The sequence below is a fragment of the Cricetulus griseus genome, chromosome X (assembly GCF_003668045.3).
Source record: "Cricetulus griseus strain 17A/GY chromosome X, alternate assembly CriGri-PICRH-1.0, whole genome shotgun sequence".
Lineage (NCBI taxonomy): Eukaryota > Metazoa > Chordata > Mammalia > Rodentia > Cricetidae > Cricetulus > Cricetulus griseus.
This window is the reverse complement of record NC_048604.1, coordinates 21,175,537-21,197,597: the sequence shown is the minus strand read 5'-3', so window position 1 is coordinate 21,197,597 and position 22,061 is coordinate 21,175,537. Positions and strand designations below refer to the sequence as shown.

The window sequence follows — 22,061 nt, the reverse complement described above, 5'->3', positions numbered from 1 at the left end:
AGCTAGATGGTGGAAGGAACTTCCACAAGATGTCCTCTGATTTCCATATGTGTACAGTATTGTGTACACACACGCGCGCGAGCACGCGCGCGCACTCACACACATAGATAGCTTTATATAAAAAAGAAAGAAATATTGGACCAGATGTGGTGCCACAAGCATGTAATTCCAGCAGTTGGAATGGTAAAGCAAGAGGGCCACCAATTGAAGGCTAGCCAGAACTATATACAGTTTGTCTCAAACAAGAAGAATGTTTGCAAAGAGGTGAGAAACTGCAATCACAGCTGAAACTGTGAATAGGACCTTGTGCCTCATGCCTGTGAAGTAAGCACTCTACCAGTGAGCTACAGCTCTGATGAAATAACATTGTGTGTGTTAGGCTCTCATTATGTAGCCCCTGAGGAAATAAATGTAAGGTATCTTCCTGCTTCTGCCTTCCCAGTGCTAGTAATAATTCAATACCTCATTTTTGAATGACATTTTGTTGCATAGGAAAAGAGAACGTCGGGCTGCAATCACAGGTATGCAGAATCAAAAGTGATCCTTTTCCCTTAAGACGGGAGGAAACTTCGGATGGGGCATGGGAGGACGGGAGGGAGAGGGCACTGGGATTGGTACGTAAAATAAGATTGTTTTCTATTTCAAATTGATTAAAGAAAATGATGGGAGGACGCTTGCTATGTTCATGTTCCCTCGATCCTTCTGGTCCTATGCGCACCACTATGCGGGACTTCACCACAGCTTGGGGCTGGCAAGTGATGAGTTTGTGTGGCACAGTCCAGTGGGGTTTGGTCCTGGAGGGTTTGTGGACTTCTTTAGCTTTCAGCGGGGCTCGGACACCCTCGCCCTCACCTCACCCATCTTGGACAACAAGAAAACCAAGGACCTAAAAAGTCGCCACCGCGAAATTAAAGAGCTCTGCAAAGAATGGGGAATGCAAAGTCCCGCCTACCGTCATTGCCGCCCACTGCCAGGCAAGCGGGTTTTTACGCCCGCCAATCCTAAAAGGACTCTTAATTCTTCATCAGCCTCTCCCTGGGCGGAAATGACGCTTCTTGCCGCGTGTGATTGGCGGAAGCAAAAATTGCTTTGCGGCAGGCTAGTAACTTGCTCTCTTTTTGGTTTCCGCTCTTGACCCATGTGAGAGACAGGCTACAATGATGAACACGACCAAAGCTGCGAAGGGGTAAGAAGTAAAGGGAAATCCCGGGTCTCTTTGAGGGCTGACTTTCCTGGATTAGGGAAAATAGAAGCCACCTTCTGGAAATCATCCCAAGACCCTGCCAGTAGTTAAATGTATCTGCGATTCATCCTTTAAAATCCGTTAATTTAAGTTGATTTTGTGCCTCTGTTTCTCGGCTCTTTAACTGCATCGCTGTTTAGACTGTCTCTTGACAAAGTTAATGTTGGTTTCCCTTTATTTGTCACGTGCCCATTTTCTGCCTCTGCCATGCGCGACCTGCGCGGGCAGTGCCAAGTTGTGTGAGAGTCATCCACAGCATATCCTCCCCTGTGGTATTTCATGGGTTCTCTCTCGACGTTAGAAAATCTAATGTAGTCCATTTGTTAATGTTTGCCTAGTAAATGTTGAGATAAACTAGACTCTTTCTAGAAAATTGTCAATCTCCTTCGTTAAAAACCCGTACTCAGTTGTTTTCAGTATGCTCCCAAGTTCTTGACAAATGGTCAAGATTACATTTTGAATAGGCTGCGCTTATCAAGGCACCTGACTGGTACAAGATGCAGAGAAACGCTAATAGAATGTTTAAAAGGCTAACTAGGAAACTGCCTTTACCTCAAAGGCATCAACGGGAAATGCGGTGCCGGCATCAACGGGAAATGCGGTGCCTATCACTAACGAATCTTGCGGATTTGAATGGCGTCATCAATTACTATTAACCTTGGAGTTGTTGCTTGACTTCGGTCAAAATGTAAGATCTTGAAAATTACCAAAGGTGCTCTTAACTGTTGCGCTTTTACACCTTTTCTCAGATAAGGCTACTCAGAACTGAAAAACAAACTGAATGCATTGCTTTAGACCAGTGCTTCTCAACCTTTCTAATGCCGCGACTCTTCAGTGCAGTTCCTCATGTTGTGGTGACCCCCAACCATTAAATTAGCTTTGCTGCTTCTTCATAACTGTAATTTTGCTACTCTTTTGAATCATAATGTAAATATCTGTGTTTTCCGATGGTCTTTAGCGATCTCTGTGACAGGGTCTTTTGACAACTTGAGGGGGGCGCGACTTACAGGTTGAGAACCCGCTGGTTTAGACGTTCAATAGGGTTATTTCACATGTTAATATTTCTCTTTTTTTATTTTATTTTATTTTATTAGTTCTAGTTAGGGAACAAGCTTATTTCAAGTTCACATGTTAATATTTCTATGTTACCTTTTTAAAGCAGCCTTCTGGCTTTGAGCCAGCAGGAAGAACTAGTGGATTTGCCAACCAACTACCCCTTGAGCGCCAGTGAAGATGAGGTGGGTGACAAATGTTGAACTCACTCAAAGTTAGGGTGAACAACACACTCCTGGAGAGGAGAGGATTGAAGAGATGTATGCAGAAGGGGGGTAACTAAAACTCCAGCCAATGCTATCTGAATTTTAAACCTAATTCCCCGACAAAGCTACTTAAATTGCTTTACCTCCTGTGTAAAATAGTATGGATTTTAATGATAAGGAAAGACCCTCAGGGATGGAGGTAGTCATCCTAGAACTTGGGAGGCTAGGGCAGGAGGACCTTGAGTTTGAGGCCAGCCTAGGCTGTGAACTGAGAGCTTGTCTTTGTTAGTTTTTAAGGGATTTTATTATGAAGGTCTGTGTGACACACACTTTTAACCCAATACTTGGTAGGCAGTGGGTCTCCAGGATCTTAAGGCCAGCCTGGTCAGCATAATGAGTTCCAGGCTGGCCAATGCTACATAGTGAGACCCTGTCTCAAAAGTAGGGGATACAGTATTTTCTCCTAAGAAAAAGCCACTTTGACAACTGTGGTTATGACTTGAATGGTTAATGTTTCTGTATGAAAAAAAAAAACCTTCATGCAGAAACATTATTTTCAGCTTATTTCTTTTGGGGGATTCAAAACAGGGTTTCTCTGCAGATGATAACTAAAATAGCAGTAGATTCCTGTGCAGCCACTAAGCTACCAAAAAAAAAAAAAAAAAAAAAACACCATGGGGGATACAGTTTCAAGACAGGGTTTCTCTGTGTAACCACCCTGGCTGGCCTCAAACTCGAGATCTGCCAGTGCTGGGAAGCTGTTTTCTTTCTATTTATTTGTTTACATACCAGCCATAGTTTCCCCTCCCCCCTCTCCCATTCCCTCCCCTAAGCTGGTTTTGTTTTTGGGGGTGTTGTTTGGGAGAGGGGGTTATTTGTCTGTTTGTTTTTTTGTTTTTATTTGTTTTTTTGGTTTTTCAAGACAGGGTTTCTCTGTAGCTTTGGAGCCTATCCTGTCACTCGCTCTGGAGACCAGGCTGGCCTCGATCCGCCTGCCTCTGCCTCCCGAGTGCTGGGATTAAAGGCGTGTGCCACCAATGCCCAGCTTGGTTTGGTTTTTTGAGACAGGGTTTCTCTGCTTAATAGTCCTGGCTGTCTTGTAACTCACTCTGTAGACCAGGCTGGGCTTAAACTCACAAGTGCCTCTCAAGTGCTGGGATTAAAGGAGTGCACCACCACCCACCCACCCACCCCACCTGCCGGCAGTTTTCTTAAAATCAGTTAGGACATTAGCCAAAGTACTAGGATCCAAGTTACTAAGGATCTACATTCCTTATATAGTGTTTAGATTTTGAAACAATTCCTAATTCCAATTCCAGCTTGGGTTAAAGTGGTCATATAATATCTCATCTGATTCCCCTGTTCTCTACCAACCATAACCAAAATGTTATGGGGACTTGGTTCCAAGTTGTCTTATCCCTCTTCTCATTGTCCTAATAGGTTTTCCTTTTCTGAATCTAGGGGGACAGTGATGGAGAAAGAAAGCATCAAAAGCTTCTGGAAGCAATTGGTTCCCTTGATGGAAAAAACAGGTAACATCCCTGTCAGTCTGCCTGCCTGCCTTCCTGTCTTCCTGTCTTCCTACCCTCCCCCCTCCCTCCCTTCTTCCTTCCTTCCCTCCCACACTCCCTCCCTCCCTCCCTCCCTCCTTCCTTCCTTTATGTGGAGATATACATATGCAACTCAGCACAAGTGGAGGTCAGAGGGCAACTTGTGGAAGTTGGTTCTTTCCTTCTACCATGTGGGGGATTCAGGGATCAAACTCAGTTTGTCTTGGCAGCAATGGCCTTTACCTCTTAGGCAATCTTGCTAGTCCTATAACTAGCTGTTTCCCTGAGATGTCTACTGATGTCTCATGTAACGATCCTAGTTCCTGTGTGTCGAATATAGTAAAAAAACTGTATGATTGCTGTTGGCTGTTTTCCTTATTGCTGTTACTGTATTAGAATTCACACATTGGAAGTTTTATTTAATTCACACCTACAGTCTTTTGAAGGATTGAATACATATTAATTAACCCCATTAAAGAACTTAATTAAAATTTTATCTCGTGGTCAACCATTTATAAGCGGCAGGTCCTCAATTTATATCCATGTGTGCTTAAATCATTTGCAGTATACTACATTGTATTTTTTAAGGGCTGAGTCTATATGAAAAGATGAGAGGTGGATTAGATTACTAAGTTTAAGTTTAGGAACATTTTGGTTACTCTGTGACAAAAGTGGGCCTTTGGGTGTGGCTGCCTTTGAAGAAAGAAGTATTCTTCTTAAAGATGTAGTTCAGTGGTAGAACACCTGCATAGCATATATGAAACCCTAGATTCCAGCATCTTAGAAACAAAACAATGAACATAAGTGCTTATGATACTCGTGCAAATTTGTCTGTTTCTAGTATATCATTTTTTCCTAATTTTAGGTGGAAATTGCCTGAGAGATCTGAGGCTAGTCTGAAAGTGTCCGAGTTTAATGTTAGTTGTGAAGGTAAGTTTTAAAAGGGCATTTATGCATGAAGCCATAAATATTTACCTGAGAGAATGCATAAAGAGTAGTCAGATGAAGAAATACTAAGGTCAGTATCTCCCATGGAGCTCAGTGGGATGCTTATTTCATAAAGTGACTTGAGGGATGGTTCCTTGCATCTCTTACTAGCTTAACTGTCATGTATGTATAGCTCTTTAATGTTCACAATTGCCTTTGCATTTCAGTTCTCTCGTGATGCTTTGAGTTAGGACACATAGATATTCAGTTTTATTGGAGCCTTTTTAAAATTGTTTGGGCTGGGCAGTGGTGACACACACCTTAAATCCCAGCACTCGGGAGGCAGAGGTAGGCAGATCTCTGTGAGTTCGAAGCCATCCTGGTCTACAGAACGAGTTCCAGGACAGGCTCCAAAGCTACACAGAGAAACCCTGCCTCGAAAAAAAAAAAAAGACAAAAGCTGTGCAGTGGTAGCACACATCTTTAATCTCAGCATTCAGTCAGGGCAGGTGGATCTCTGAGTTTGAGGCCAGCCTGGTCTACAGAAGGAGTTCCAGGACAAGTAGGAGTACACAGAAACCTGTCTTGAGGGAAAACAGGAAAAAAGTAAATTACTGACTTTTTAGTCAACTTTTTCTCCTTACTTCTATGCCCAAACATTTTTGGAAATGTACAAGATTAGTGGTGTCACTATGGCTAGGGATAAGGGATTGAAATAAGAATTATTTATACTTCCCTGTACATTTCTGAGGCTATCAACATATTCTGTTCAGGCTACTCCCTGCATTATATTGAGATTTTTGTCTCACTTCCAAACTGACCAGAAAGTTGGCCTTTCCACAGGCTCTGGAGAAAAATTGGCCCTTTCAGATCTGCTTGGACCTGCTAAACCTTCACCCTCATTGGCTGCTGTAAAAAAGCAACTGAGTAGAGTCAAATCAAAGAAGACTCTGGAATTACCCCTTAACAAAGCAGAGGTTGACCAGGTAAGTTATATGAAAAGTGGCCCATTAAAGGAAAGAACTTGAACTGAGCAGGGGTAAAGTAGAAGCAGCTGAAGTCTTTAGAAGTAAGCAAGAGTTCATATCTAGGCTTCTGATTATTGGGGTGGAGGCCACCAAGAAGCACTGCCACCTGGTTTCTTATTATTCCTTTGAGTTTGATGCCGAATTTCATGCCCCTTTCCTTTTCTGTCCTTTGCCTGGTTTAGATCCACAGAGAAGTGGCATTCAGTAAAACTTCACAAACCCTCTCCAAATGGGATTCTGTGGTTCAGAAGAATCGGGAAGCAGAGCAGCTGGTTTTTCCCATGGGAAAGGAGTCATCTTCCTTTGCTCCCATTGAACATGTGTTTAGTGACTGGAAGGTGAGTGCAGCGAAATGCAAGCAAGAACCTTCACCCAGTTTGAATGAGTAATTTAAGTCTGAATGCCAGCTTATGTCATTTTCGTTTAGTCAGAAAAAGAGAGAGGAGATGGCATATCTTAACTGTCAGTCAGATAATAGCCAAGCCACACAGTAGCTATGTAATCATTCTCTTTGTGCTTATGGTATTCAAAATGTGGCTTTATTATAAGTTTTAGTGTTAAGACATCTGATGACAAAGATTGGGACTTGGTGATACATGGCTATAAATCCCTCATTTGGAAGGTGGGAGCAGAAGAATCAGGAGTTTGAGGCCAGATTGAGCTAGCTACATGAGACCCTGCCTCAAAAACAATTTTAAAAAGTGCGTTGCCAGGCATTGGTGGTGCATGCCTTTAATCCCAGCACTCAGGAGGAGGCAGGGGCAGGCGGATCTCTGTGAGTTCAAGGCCAGCCTGGTCTCCAGAGCGAGTGCCAGGATAGGCTTCAAAGCCACACAGAGAAACCCTGTCTCGGAAACCAAAATAAATAAATAAATAAAGTGCATGTATGTGAGTCTGCCAAGATAAAGGACACATGTAATTTCTTTTATATAATTTTATTTTATGTTCGTTGGTGTTGTGCCTGCATGTATGTCTATGTGAAGGTGTCAAGATACCCTGGAACTGGACAGTTGTGAGCTGCCATGTGGATCCTCTTAACCACTGAGCCATCTATCCAACCCCTGTGTTTTCTTTCTTATCCCCTAGTTCTATTTTGTTGTGGTGCTACCACATATATATATTTGTTTAATGATGGGAACTTTCGCAAATAACTCATGAAGGGGGTAAGGAATACTTGAAATCTGTGTTAACCAAACCCTGACCCCTGCCACTATGCCTAATCATGAGTGGGTTTTAATGTACAATTCTTCTTTATTATTAGGTATTCTTCCACTTTGGTGGTTTTGAAATCTCCTTGTATGAAATGATGCTTAGTAGTGAATGATGTGGCAAAATTGGTCCCTAGAGTCTCTATTTCTTACTACACGAACAACCCCTTCAAAGCAGCCAGCCTACTTTTCTAGAATGATCTGTCTTAAAGAAAAATAGTCAAAGAAAACTACTTAGACGATAGATAGATAAATAGATAGACAGACAGACAGACAGACAGACAGATCTGGCCACAAAGATGTTACATTCTTTGTGCTTTCTAAAAAAATTAGTGTCTTATGTCAGAATTTGAACTCATTAAAGCTAACTAAAATTGCATTGCTTGCCACCATGACTAAACAAATGTCACTTATTAAGGGATTAAGCTCTGTTTTCTTATAGTATTTTTGAAGTCACTACCATTCTCTTTCTAGGATTCTTCCTTTTCTACATGAAAAAGAGATCAGGTATAAAGTGTGGCTGAAGGATGAAGGGGGACTTTAGGAAAAATTGAAGAGGTAATAACAATTTACAGGGTTCAAGAACAAAGTATTGAAGAAAAATAGTGATATCTTACCCAACTTCATCTTCCTTCTGCTCAGTTTTACTTCCATGCCTGCCCCCCAAATAACCAGTTTTATAAGTTTTTATTGTTGATTTATAGTTTTATTTATGTATTCATGATTTCTACCCGATTTTTTTGATGGAGAAAGTAGTAGTTTATATGCTGCTGTGCACCTTGCTTTTCCCAAATGATAACGTAATCTGGGAGCTAACAGAAGAGTACCCTGTTAGTAAAGAGGCCCAGCCTCATCAGTGAGTGGGGCCGGTATGGTATACTTTGAGAATATTGTGCCATTCATTCTAAGATTTATCCCTGAGAAACTATGCTAGTGTGGCAATTTAAGAGTTCAAAGTACCAAAGAGGATAATAGAACAGGATTTCTGGAGGTGGACAATCAAAAAAGCCTGCGCTGTAGTTTGGGTTTTGTTTCCTAAATTAGCATTTAACTCTAGCTGAAGAGAGTTAAGTGAGACAAAGCAGGAGAAAGCATTTGTGAACTGCAAAGTGCTATAAAGGATATAAGGTAACCTATGCCCCATCTCTCCTTCCTTTCATTCAGCACCCACATTTTCCAAAGTGTTCCTCTTTAAACCTTTGTCTCAGTATGCACTCAAAAAGGGATTTCATCATTAGAAATTGCTGCATGAAGCCCAGATATGGTGACACACGCCCTTAATCCCAACATTCAGTATACAGAGGCAGGTGGATCTCTGAGTTCCAGGCCAGCCAGAGCTACACTGTGAGACTCTGTCTCAAACACAGAAAGAGGAAAGGGGAGAGAAAGAAAATAAATGCTGAGTACCCCTATGGGAGATTAGAGGTTCACAGTGTACACTAGCTGTTGTGTTTTGCTTTGAGGTAATATCTTTCTTAGGCTGGCCTTGAGTCCTCTTTCGGGAACCTCTTAGGGGCCTAGAATAGCAGTCATGTACCACCATGCCTAGTTCCTATACCAGAATTTTAAAGGCTATGAACAAAGAATGAATACATCAGTTGGACCCAATCTGAACCTCTAACAGATCTTGTAAAAAGTGAAGTGATGGGCTGTGTGTCATAGCACTTGGGAAACTGGCAGAGGACGATTGATTGCCTTGAGACCCATCTCAGAAAGGGGGGTCTGCCTAGGCATGGTGGCTCATGCCTATAACTACTGCACTTACAAGCATTAGACTCAAGGATTTCCAGTTCAAGGCAAATTCAGGGGACACAGAGCTGGGTGTGATGGCACAGATCTGAAATCCTAGCTGTTTGGGAGACTTGGGTAGAGGTTTGAAAGGTCCAACCAGCCAGGGCAATTTAGCAACATTCTGTCTCCAACTAAAATTTTTAAAAGTTGATGATAAAAAAAATTGCGAAGTTAAATTGTGTTTTAAGTGTTTACAAAATAAAGCGAATCTTACTATAATCTAATGAGGAATGTTCTTTGGGAAGAGCTGGCCCCCACTGCTGTTTCAACTGTCTCCTCTTGTCCTTCTCTGCTTGTCTCAAAGTACATTAGTAATTGACCTCCAAATTGCCTTATCCTAAGCCCTCGGAGTCTTGAACCTATCTGGCAACAGCATTGACACACTGCATTCTTAAATAGTCTCCCATCCTTGGCTTCTGTTTTATTTCTCCGGCTTTTCATGGGGCTTTTAATTCTCACCCTGTAAAAGCTGAGTTGGCTGTCACTCTCAGTCTCTCCCAAACTCTAGTCTCATAGCCTGTATAACAAAACAGGCATTCCATGGGTCTCCATGTCAACTGTCCCAACAGAGCATCACATTTCTAGATTCCCAAGCCTTAACCACCACCTTTATTCATTTTAACAGCCTAACTCCCTATTTGGTCACCTGGGTTGAAAACCTGGATCATCTGATCCCTACCCATTCCCTTAGCTGTCCCCTCCCTAGCACATGCAGTGGACTAATCTTACAAATCCTGTTATGGCTCCAGGTGCCTGATTTCTCATTTTCATTTTTGCTGCCTTTGTCAAGGTCCGCACAACCATCAGGATTTCCATTCTGAAACACAAAATAATTTGTGACTCTCCTACTTGAAATCCATCATGGGCCAGTGAAATGGCTCAGTGCTAGGGAAGCCTACTGCCAAGCCTGACTGACAACTTGAGTTCCATTCCCGGGACTCACATGGTGGAAGCAATTAACTGGCTCCCAGAAGTTGTTCTATGACTTCCACCTGTGCCTCCTCCTCCTCCTGTGTGCCATGGAATTAAAATCCATCAAAGACAATCCACTTAGAGGGCAAAATAAAAGCCTAGTGTTTTAGCTGTGCTGAACAACACATTGTTCTCTTACATACTGGTAACTAACTCATTTCCTGCTACCTGTGTTTTTGTTTATGCTCGTCTGTTTAGACTTTTCTCGATCTTGAAAGCATTGTGCATAAGGCTCAAAGCCCAAATCTAAGAGTTCTTTCCTTCCCTCTCTAACCCACCCACCTCCTAATCAGAATTAAGGCTCCTTCCTGTGTGCTTTACCTTTATAGAAAACATTTAACCCATTAATGTTCCATTGTTAGTAGTGCCTGTGTCTCTTAGCTCTGAGCTCTATGAAGACAGGATCTATCTTAATTAATTGTGTAGTCCTAGCACCCCTCACAAGTGCCTGGAATGTAGCTGAAATCAATAAATGTTGGCAAATTGAATTGAATTTGAAGGGCGATTACAACATTGTAATATAAATCACTTTGTAGCCGGTGATTGATCACTTCTGCAGATACTAAAAATGGAAGAACATGCACCTTTACCATTCAGTAGAATAGGTTTATGGCTAAATCAATAGCACCATGTAACATGTGATGATGGGTATTTATGCGTTTGCTCAGATATTTGTAAGTTTAATACTGACCATGATGCATGTGGCTACTGAAGAAAAACATGCATAATATGTGAGGTTTGAGACTGGCTGTTGCCTAAGGCTGTCTTTGTGCTGTGTCAGGATGGAGCGTGGCCTGATTGGCCTGATTATTTTAGTCATTCTCACAATGTCAGTCAAGCAGCAAATGGGTTTTTTGATTGACATGTGGAATAACTAGTGCACAGTTTATTTCATAGACAGCACGTATCATACAAAAGTAAATGGAAACTCAGGAGTTAGAACCAAAATTAGAAAATGAGTAGAGTTAAATTTGAGCTACAAGGTAGCTAGATGATTCCAAGAAGGTCCTATTTTTTTAAAAAGACAACATTTTTTATGGTCACAAAATTAATGCACATACCCTGCCATAAAATAAATTACTAGGCAAAATGTAACTGAGAATTGCTGTTCTTGTCTTGGTAACAAATAAAAAGATGAGAGCCAGGCATAGTGGCACATACCTGTAATGCCAGCACTTGGAAGGCCAAGGCAGGAATAAGTACATTAAAAAGTAGAGTTCCCTTCTGGTTTTCCCTATTGAAATATAAGACTGAGATTCCCATCTATAAGGTAATTAATTGGTGTTTGCTTCAAATAAATACATAATATTGAAGGGAGTTTTTTAACTTTTGTTTTCTTTTTTTTTTTTTTGAGTCAGAAGCTTGCTATATCACCCAGCATGGCCTTGGACTTGCAGCTATCACCCTGCCTTTGTCTCCCAAATGTAGGGATTATAAGCATGTATCACTGTTAATTCTGATAATTTTGGACTTTTGAAATTAACATGACAATTTGATGCTGCTTTCTTCCCAGAATTTGACTTAAGAGAAGCATGCTTAGATTCTTAAGAAAATGGAGTTCTGTTTTCTCATCATTGATAACAGAAAATGATCCCCCCAAGTAATATTAAAGAGTACCTGAGTCCTCTTGTGGAAGTTGTCTTGATTAGAAATTTTAGAAACCCAAGCTGAGTGTAGTAGTATAGCGCTAGGGAAGCTGAAACAGGAAGCTACAGGGGCAACCTGGGCTATAGTGAGTTCCAGGCTAGCTAGGTCTAGATCTTATCTAAGAAAGGAAGAAGGAAATAGAGCCAATCTTTAAAATTCAGAATAAAATAAGGTATTGTCTATTGCTCTGAACAGCTAGACTAGAACTTAACATTTGGCATGTTTTGTTACTTCCTTAAGGCAAGAACCCCTCTGGAACAGGAAGTTTTTAACCTCCTCCATAAGAACAAACAGCCAGTGACAGACCCTTTACTGACTCCTGTGGAAAAAGCCTCCCTCAGAGCCATGAGCCTGGAAGAGGTAAGTGTCATGGACCATTTCACATACCCAGGCAAGCTAAGGTTCTCCCAGAATTTGACTTCAAGTCCAGGAGTTACTGTAAATGTCATTCATTGTAGGCTAAGATTCGCCGAGCAGAGCTTCAGAGGGCCCGAGCTCTGCAGTCCTACTATGAAGCCAGGGCTCGAAGAATGAAGAAAATCAAAAGTAAAAAGTAAGGAAGCTGCGGATCTGTAGAAGAAAATGGTGTGGTTAATCACAACTTCTTTGGAGAGAACTTTTAGCATGACAATTAGGGTCACATAAAAGAAGTCCCAAGTATGAATGAGTAAACCAACTTCATGTAGTTGTGCCTGCTTCATTAATACACTCTCCTCTGGCTTTAGCATTTATACTTGACATTGACAAGAAGAGGGCTGTTTGGTTACTTTCTCTCCTTCCAAAAGAACATGGAGTGGTTCTGCAGAGTGAGCTCTGAATTTGCACAGCTGTGGAATCCACCAGACTTCTCTTTTGCCGTTCTGCCTCTTTGGAACCTGTTCTGTTCCTTCTTTGAGCTATAGAAACAGGAGAATCTGTTCTGCACAAGTCCAAAGGGTCGGAGAGTCCTGTCCATCTTCTCAGGTTCCGTATTGGCTCCCTATGAATCAGCCAACTCTGTGGTAGCCATTCTAGCACCTGCATAAGGAAACCCCTTGGATACCCTGGGCACTTTTGCATGCAGTGTTCAGTGTTTCAGATAAAACTAAGTTGCCACACCTTCTCTCTTACCCTGTAGATACCACAAAATTGTGAAGAAAGGAAAGGCCAAGAAAGCCATAAAAGACTTTGAACAGCTGAGGAAGGTCGATCCAAACGCTGCACTGGAAGAACTGGAAAAGATTGAGAAAGCCAGAATGATGGTGAGGTTGCCTCTTGCTTTTCACACCTTTGCCAACAACTATCCCCGGATGTTGTTAAAGATCTCATTCTGCCCTTCCTTTCTAGGAGCGAATGAGCCTTAAGCATCAGAACAGTGGCAAATGGGCCAAGTCAAAGGCAATTATGGCAAAGTATGACCTAGAGGTAAGAGATGGACAAGAAAAAGGAGATGGAATTGGAGGGAAAAAGAAAATCGGTTCACAAGGATGGTAGCAGAGATAGAGCTGGGGGAAAAGCCAAGCCACAAGGATGAATGAAAGACAGAAATATAAAAAAAAAAAACATTAGAAAAAAGTTTTGGGCAGAGAGGGAAAGGGTGGGAAAAGATCAAAGGAAAAGAATTTCAAGGCAAATCTAGTAAAGGAGGAGGGGAAGCTTTTTGTTTTTTATCATTGTATTTCACCTGTTGCTTCCTTAAGGATATTTTGTCTTTCTGTTTTATTCCATGACCACAGAAAAATGTATATGTACTGTTTAAACATTAGATACCAGTAAGAAATACTAAGTGAAATGAAAAGCTGGGTTTGTAGCTTATTGGTAGAGCACTTACCTAGCATAGTGAACGCTTGGGGTTCCAGCCCAGCACAATGAAGAAAAAAATAAAGCAGCAACTTGATCTTAATGTTGTGATACATGCGTACAAACCCAGTGCTAGAAAGGCTGAGGCAGCAGGACCGCCCATTCAAGGTCAGACTGGGCTACCTAGTGGGACCCTGTTGGAAACAAGAAAAGAAAAGAATGGAGGTTGCTTTAAGAAATGAGGGGAGGGCTGGAGAGATGGCTCAGAGGTTAAGAGCACAGGCTGCTCTTCCAGAGGTCCTGAGTTCAATTCCCAGCAACCACAAGGTGGCTCACAACCATCTGTTATGAGATCTGGTGCCCTCTTCTGGTGTGCAGATATACATGGAAGCAGAATGTTGTATACATAATAAATAAATAAAAATCTTTAATAAAAAAAAGAAATGAGGGGAAAGGTATTACTGTGGTCACTAATGACAAAGCTCCTGTGCTGGGGGACTCCTTCCTCTAGGCCCGCCAAGCTATGCAAGAACAGTTGGCTAAGAACAAGGAACTGACTCAGAAGCTCCAAGTTGTCTCAGAGAGTGAGGAAGAAGGAGGCGCTGATGAGGAAGAAGCCCTAGTTCCTGATGTAGTGAATGAAGTACAGATGAATTCGGATGGAGCCAATCCATGGATGCTCAGGAGTTGTAATCGTGATGCGAAAGAGGATGAGATCCAGGCAGACTCTGAAGAACCGTCTGAGCCTGTGGTCCATGAAATTTCTGAAAATGAGGGAAATGAAAAATCAGTGGAAGAGGAAGATGTTTTGTTGAAAGAATTTGAGGAAAGGAGATCCCTTAGGAAAAGATCTAAGTGCAACCAGAATGCTGAGCCAGTGAGTGGCCAAGAAACAAAAGGTGAGTGGTGATGAGCTGGAAGGGAGAATTTCTTGCTGCTGTAGATGGACTGAGAGAAAAAAGGAATGTCCACCCACACATGCTACATAGTCATTAAACTCTAGGGACTTTGAGGAGTGTGTGTACTAGGTTCCTGAACTAAAATTAGATTCTCAATAACCATTTTTTTTACTCTAAGGCATTTGATAAGCAAATGCAACATGCTCAAACACATTTTCTGCTCTTGAGGTTTATAATCTTCACAAAGCCATTACCAAGCTAGCCTTGAAAAGGTGTGGCTTAGCATTCTTGGTGCCTACAGACTTGCATCTAGTAAGATGGTAAAGGTCAAAATCTACACCTACTTGGAGACATCAGGTAGATTTGGAGAAGTTGTTAAACTGCTTCACATGTCTAGAGTCTATAAAGTGAGAAGGTGTCTGTATTTGGGTGGCACTTCCCTAGAATGAATAGTTCTGCATATAAGTTCATTTATTTATTGGAGTGCTGCAGTGCTAGGGATGGGATTCCAGGGAATATTCTAGGCAAGTGCTGCACCACTGCCCTATATCCTCCGTTTCCCTCCCTCCCTCCCTCCCCCCCCCCTCCCCTTCTGTTTTTTGAGACAGGGATTCTCTGTGTTGCAGCTCTGGCTGTGCACACCTTTGATCCAGCACTGGAGTCAGGCAGAGGCCTCTGTGAGTTCAAGGCCAGTATAGCCAGAGCTTTACTGGGGGGGGGGGGTACCTGGTTATCTAAGACAAGTGTGCTACATGCCTACAATCCCAGTACTTAGGAAACTAAGCTAGGAAGTTCAGGGCCAACCTAGGCAATTTAACAAATTTGAGGATAACCTGGGATACCTTGTAAAATGCCTATTTTCAATGAGGGAGCTGCACTGATGGAGTAGCTGGGCAGAAAGATAAACCCAGCTAGTGTCAGGTAGCAGATCACAGAATTTCAGGGATAACCTGGATAACACAGTGAGACCCTGTTTCTTACAAAATTTTTTAAAAGGAGGGAGGAGGATGCCAGTCATGGTGGCACATACCTTTTTATCTCAAACAGAGGTAGGTATATCTCTATAAAGTCAAGCTCAGCCTGGTCTACGTAGCAAGACCCTGTCTCAAAAAAGCAAAAATAAACCAGGCAGTGGTGAGGCATGTCTTTAATCCCAGTGCTCGGGAAGCAGAGACAGGTGGAGTTGAGGCCAGCCTAGTCTACAGAGTGAGTTCCAGAATAGCCAGATCCACACAGAGAAACCCTGTCTCAAAAAAAAGCAAAAATAAATGAATGAATTATAACAGGGGTGGTCATCTGACTAGATAAATATTTTGAAGCTGTTGGTTGTGGTATGGCAGTATAAAGGTAGAGTTTTAAGAATAAATATGAGCTTCCCCAAACTTTATAAAGCATATTATAAGAAGTGATACCCTAAAATATGAGGAAGCCATGGATGTTTCCCCCAGTCCATCAAAATGAGCTTGAAAATTTATTTGTGAGAAATACTGGTATACCTGTCTCAAGGAAGGCCTGATCTAAAATGATACAATAGCTTCAAGCCACAGGGAAGGAAAACAACTTTAGTTATCCAAAAGGGCACTTTAGGAGAAATAGTATGTTGCTGTTGTTTCCCTCAAGGCTCTAAGGCTACAGATTTTTGGCAGTAGCTGCAAAATGGAAGCTTACCTCTAGTATAAAAAGCAGCTGCTTCATTTTTTCTTGACTGGGTCATATAGAACAGGTTATATAATCTGCTTGAGATATGTAGTGAAAGGGAGATATGTTCAACATACACACACACACACACACACACACACACACACACACACACACTTATATAGAAACATAAGTTTAAGTAAAAAGTATGAAATGGGGGCTGGAGATACGGCTCAGTGATTAAGAACACTAGCTGATCTTCAGGGGTCCTGAGTTCAGTTCCCAGCAACCACATGGTGGCTCACAACCATATGGAATGAGATCTGATGCCCTCTTCTGGCATGCAGGAATACATGCAGACAGAACACTATATATGATGAATGAATCTTTTTTTAAAAAGTATGAAATGAGGCTAGCATAGTTGTACATGCCTGTAGTTCCAGCACTTGGGAGGTAAAGGTGGAAAGATCAGTTTCAAGGTCATCCTCAGCTACATATCAAGTTCAAGGCTCATATGAACTACATGAAAACCTGTCTCAAATGTGTGTGTGTGTGTGTGTGTGTGTGTGTGTGTGTGTGTGTGTGTGTGTGTGCGCGTGTGCGCGCGTGCATTCAAAAGATTATAAAATGAGGATTCTTGGGTCAGTCAATACAAAACCCTCCAGAGAAGCTGTTTTATAGGCCATGAAGCCTAAAGTACAATACTGTTTCATTCAGATGTGCTACCCATTAAAATGTCACTGATGCCTTTTTTTCTCTTTTAATTTGGAGATTTGGGATAGGAGTGGTGCTTGGTGGTAGAGTGTTTGCCTGGTAGGTGCCAGGCCTTGGGTTTGATCTCCAGTACCCTACTTTTAAAATAAATAAGAACTTCAGGTGATCTTTCCAAGTAGAGTTGACTATACGGGGAAGCTGAGCCCTAGTCCTGGTCCTTAATGGTCACCTGTGAAATAGGACTGTTTGTCCTCATTAGAGTGTATTTCGTGGTACTAAGCACTCGTTAACTGGGAAACTTCCAAGATTCTTCTCTGACAGCTTTTATTTTTTTCCCTCCAGATTCTACCAGCAAGGAGGTATTATCTGAATTGAGGGCATTGTCTAAGAAACTCAGTGAGGAAAATCATCTCTCCAAGAAGCAGAAAGAGAGTTCAGCAAAGACTGTTCTCCTTGTCCAGGAAGAGGAACCTGCCCTAGAGGAAGAGGAGCCTCTCTTGTTGCAGAGGCCAGAAAGAATACAAACTATGGAGAAACTAGAAGAACTAGGTAACGAGGACTGTCTTCCAAGTAAGGAGCCCCCTAGAGCTGCAGTAGAAGGGGAGCAGATGAGGAGGAACCCACAATATCAGTTGAAGGGGAAGAAGAAGGAGCAAATGATCAGTCTACAGAACCTCCTGACTTCAAGAACTCCTTCTGTGACATCACTGGCTGTTCCCACAACAGTAGAGGAGCTGGTGAGCAGAGCCAGGGTCTCAGGCTTGTGGGGGCTGGAGCTAGAACAGAAAAGGTCCTTAGACACAGCACAGTCTAGCAAAGGTTGCTTTTGCTGGGAATACATTTCAAGACTTAGGAGGTCCAGGTTACCATGGTGCCAGGCTGGGCCCAAGTGTCAGTTTAGCATATGCAGATATGTGGACACCACTGAGCCACACAAGCAGCCTAAATTCTGAACGACTAAAGCTCCCGAGGAAACTGTCAACCAGCCCTCAATGGAGAAGGTGTCACTGAAAGCTCTGGCTGGATCTCAGGCTCGAGAACTCAAAGGGCAGTTAGGTTCCTTCCCCTCAATTCTGACACCAGTCATCTGCCCTCAACCCCAGCCCTAGCTGCAACCCCAAATTAAGTAAAACTAGTAAGACAAGGCGCCACATCCACTTTTCCTGGCATATAAACTGTTGGAAGTTCACATTCTGGCCGCACTTGGAGCTTCTGCTGCTGACCCAGGCCATCCTTTCTCCCACCGTAAGAGTTCCTTATTGAAAGTTTTAAATTGTATCATGATGATGAGCTAAGGATAGTCACCCTAGAGAGAGGGAAATCCGAGAGCATGATTGCCTGATTGGTTCCTACTGCGAATCGGTCGTCCTTTCAGTACTTCCCCCTAGGGGGCGCTGAGATGTCACAACCCGGGATTCGGTCTTGTCATGAAGCACTCCCAAGGCAAGTTGCTGTTCTTGCTCTTGTTTCTTCCCAGGAGGATGAAGTGGAAAGAGAGCAAAAGCAAATGATAAAGGAGGCTTTTGCCGGGGATGATGTCATCAAGGAGTTCCTAAAAGAGAAGAGGGAAGCTATCCAGGCCAGTAAGCCAAAGGACATGGACCTGACCTTGCCTGGCTGGGGAGAGTGGGGCGGGATGGACCTGAAGCCCAGTGCCAAGAAAAGACGCCGGTAAGAGAATGGAAAAGACTATCAGAAGAGCACAGTTTCCCCAGCCCACCCTGAAGTGTGTGCCCCACACTTCTGTCTAAGTCCTGAATACTCCTTTTACTATTTGGCTTTCCAGGTTTCTTATTAAAGCCCCTGAAGGTCCTCCGAGAAAAGATAAGAATTTGCCCAATGTGATTATCAGTGAGAAGCGCAACATCCAAGCTGCAGCTCACCAGGTAGGTTCAGAGCACTCTCTACTTGTCTGATTCCCACTACCTGCTTCTCATGCTTCAGAGAACTACTGTAGTAATCGGTGGGATACCGGAGAGGGATTGTGATGTTTTCCCTTTTGTGGTTTGTTTACTATTTTATGCTTTTGAGACAGCTTATGCCAGGCTGGCCTTGGACTCCAAATCCCACGAGATGGGTGTGACCCACACCTTTAATCCCTAATCTCATCACTCCTTAAATCTTGTGAGGGCATACCTGCCTGGGATGTGTGATGATGACCAACAGATCAAATTTGTCTTTTCCACTGACTGGTTGTGAGAATAGCATCACCAGACAGGCTGTTCTGTTCTAACTACCTACAAGATTCAGGCTGAAAAGAGAATCCGCAAGCAGTAACAGAGCCCCCAAGTCACAGTTTCAACTGGTACCCCGGATCATTCTGCTCTAAATGAGTCTTGCCAAAGTAAAAATTAACCATTCTGCCTTAGGCTTGTATTTGTAGTCAAGGTAACATTCAGAAACCAGAAGGTTTAAGCCACGTGTTAAAAGTGATGACAAACCAGTATCTGTCCACAAATATGAAGGGATTTTCAGTTGAATCATATGATCCCAGCAGAGGCAGGTGGATCTCTAGTCTACAGATTGAGTTCTAGGACAGCCTGAGATCCTGTCTCAAAAAGCCAAATAAAAGTAATAATGATTAGCAAGGGGTGTTTTCACTGTCAAAAACTAGAGCATGCCCGTTGTCCTCTAGAATAGCACAGGCAATACTGAGTGTTGTTGCGTAGAGTTAGTTACATAAAGGAGACAAGTTCCGAAATGGGCAGAAGTTCCAGAGAAATTGGGATTCACTTGGGTTGAGCATGTGACCCCCCCAAAATTTCATTAGCTGCATAGCCTACCTGTTCCCTTCAGCCCTGAGGTTTGCTCCTCATGAGTACAATACTGAAATGAGGTATACTTGTCCTTCTAAAAGAAAAGAACTGTGTAGTTCAGTGGGTAAAAGCATTTCTTGCCAAGTCTGCCAACCTGATTTTAATCTTCAGGGGCCCACATTGTAGGAGGAATGTACTCCAATGGGCCAAAATCACAGGTGACAGCTAAGAGCGTGCTTCTCGTGGCCTTTTCCCGAAGTTCTTTCCATGTTTATTCACTACACTATTGTCACAGCAATTGAGAAATGAGTTTCCCAGACTCTTCGTTTGCTTTTTGGGGGGGGGGGGCAGGATCTCATGTAAGGCTTAGTTTGGCTTTGAATTTGTTGTGACCTTAGGAACATCTGTTCTTCCTGCCACCTCCTCCCAAGTGTTTGAATTAAGATATATGCCACATAGCTTATGTGGTCCTGGGGATTGGACCCAAGACTTTGTGTGCTGGACAAGCACAACCAACTGAACTGCATTCCCAACTCTGCCTCTTCTTTTTAATTAGCTCAGTGGTTCTCAACCTTCCTAATGCTGTGACCCTTTAATACAGTTCCTTATGTTGATGGTCTAGACAGTGGTTCTCACTCTTCCTAATGCTGTGACCCTTTAATACAGTTCCTCATGTTGATGGTCTAGACAGTGGTTCTCACCCTTCCTAATGCTGTGTCCCTTTAATACAATTCCTCCTGTTGTGGTGACCCCCAACGGTAAGATTATTTTCATTGCTACTTCGTAACTTTAGCTTTGCTACTGTTACGAATCACAATGAAACATTTGATATGCAAAGCCTGTAAAAGGGTCACTTGACCCTCAAAGGGGTCATGACCCACAGGCTGAGAACCACTTAATTAACTAGACACTATAGGAGCAATAGAATGAAGTGTGTCACGACGGGAGAGGACACCTGGAACTGACCTTAGTTTTCTTTTTATTTCATACCCTCAATAATATACACAGATAGAACATCAACCCAAATAAGACATTTTCTTAGCCTAAGGGGAAAGGAAGCCATTTTCTTTCGGTACTGACAGTAGGGAACACTGAAGGTAACACTCTGGTGGAGTGGAGAAGAGCACAGGCCAAGGACCAGGAAGCCAAGAGTTCTGTTCTCTCACATTGCTCTTACTTTACTTGGGGAAATCGTTTTCCCAGTCCAGACACATGTTGATGCCAAGGAAAATGAGTGATGCTATCAAGTAGGGCCAACCTACAACCTGCATCTTCTGGTGCTTTTAAAGAGGATGAAGCTGAGCCCAAGAACCTGGAGGCATTCAGGATTCAGAAGCATAACTTCGGTTTCCTTAAAACATCAACCATAAAGGGGAAAGGAAGGTAGATCTCTGAGTTTAAGGCCAGCCTGGTCTACATAGCAAATTTCAGGCCAGTAAGGGCTACATGGTTAGACCCTGTGTCAAAAAAAAAAAAGAAAAGAAAAGAAAAAGAAAAAGAAAGGAGAAATAGAGAGCAGAAAAAGAATAGAAGGGTCAGAATCCCTAAGGATGCACAAATACTCCAGGGCTCCTTGAAGGGACAGTGCTGTATAGAAGCACCTGCTGGTTAGCAGCCTTGGAATTACTATAGCCAGACTTCTGTGGTCTTCTGGGTTTTGGGTCCTAATACCAAACAGATTAGCAGTCCTAAGATTATATGGGAACACTGGGGTGCTTTGGCCTCTCAAAAGTTTACCTCTCTTGTGATTGTCACATAAAATGGAACTATGTGGACTGGGCTAGCCTTAAACTCTTGATCCGATGTCAACCTTGCAAATGCTGAGATTACAAGCATGAGCCATGATGCCTCCTCTAAGCTACCTTTAAACAAGTACACCCTAGGCCTCACACAGAACCCCTCTTCTTTCCCTTCCAGGTTCGGGTGCTTCCATATCCGTTCACCCACCATCAGCAATTTGAAAGGACCATCCAGAATCCTATTGGGTCCACATGGAACACCCAGAGAGCTTTCCAAAAGCTGACTGCTCCCAAGGTTGTCACCAAGGCAGGCCATATTATCAAGCCCATAAAAGCAGAGGATGTGGGTTACCGGTCTTCCCCAAGGTCTGACCTGTCTGTCATGCAGAACAATCCAAAACGACACTCCAAACATCAAAAACAGCTAAAGAAAAGTTCTATGGATTGAACTGTCAGAGGAGTGTCCTGATTGCTTCTCTGCTTGTACTTTGCTGCAAAATGAATCGCAAAACTGGTTTAATACACTTGTGTTCAGCCATATTTTAGAAATAAATGAATTTCTACCTTTATAACTTGACTGTCGTTTGTATTATCTCCCTGCTGAATCATTTTCTATAAGTCAGACACTTTGGATACCCCAGCTTTGTACTTGTCTACCTAGCACTTTGTAAGAACTTCATCTCCTTTGCTTACCAAGACTTGTAAGCTGGTCATGAAAATGAAGAATTTGGCGGGTGGTGGTGGTGGTGGTGGTGGTGGTGGTGGTGGCAGGAGCGGCAGCACACACCTTTAATCCCAGCAAGCAGATCTCTGTGAGTTCGAGGCCAGCCTAGTCTACAGAGTGAGTTCCAGGACAGGCTCCAAAGCTACACAGAGAAACCCTGTCTGGAAAAAAAAAAACAAGAAAGAGA

The 22,061-nt window shown here is 42.7% G+C and overlaps 1 protein-coding gene across 2 annotated transcripts; it reads left to right on the top strand.

Moving 5' to 3' along the window:
• Positions 1-1,031: 1,031 nt before the first annotated feature.
• On the top strand, positions 1,032-21,722 carry Utp14a (UTP14A small subunit processome component). Of its 2 annotated transcripts, none has more exons than XM_027433477.2 (15): positions 1,032-1,186; positions 2,403-2,481; positions 3,964-4,034; positions 4,918-4,982; positions 5,823-5,965; positions 6,190-6,345; positions 11,866-11,985; positions 12,084-12,178; positions 12,743-12,866; positions 12,952-13,029; positions 13,916-14,303; positions 16,998-17,392; positions 18,133-18,326; positions 18,442-18,541; positions 21,329-21,722. In XM_027433477.2, the coding sequence occupies exons 1-15, from the start codon at positions 1,158-1,160 to the stop codon at positions 21,596-21,598; spliced, it is 2,307 nt and encodes a 768-aa protein (XP_027289278.1). In that variant the 5' UTR covers positions 1,032-1,157; the 3' UTR covers positions 21,599-21,722. The 2 variants fall into 2 exon arrangements, with proteins under 2 accessions (XP_027289278.1, XP_027289279.1); XM_027433478.2 differs by having other exon boundaries at positions 1,062-1,186; positions 2,406-2,481.
• The last annotated feature ends 339 nt before the right edge of the window (positions 21,723-22,061 follow it).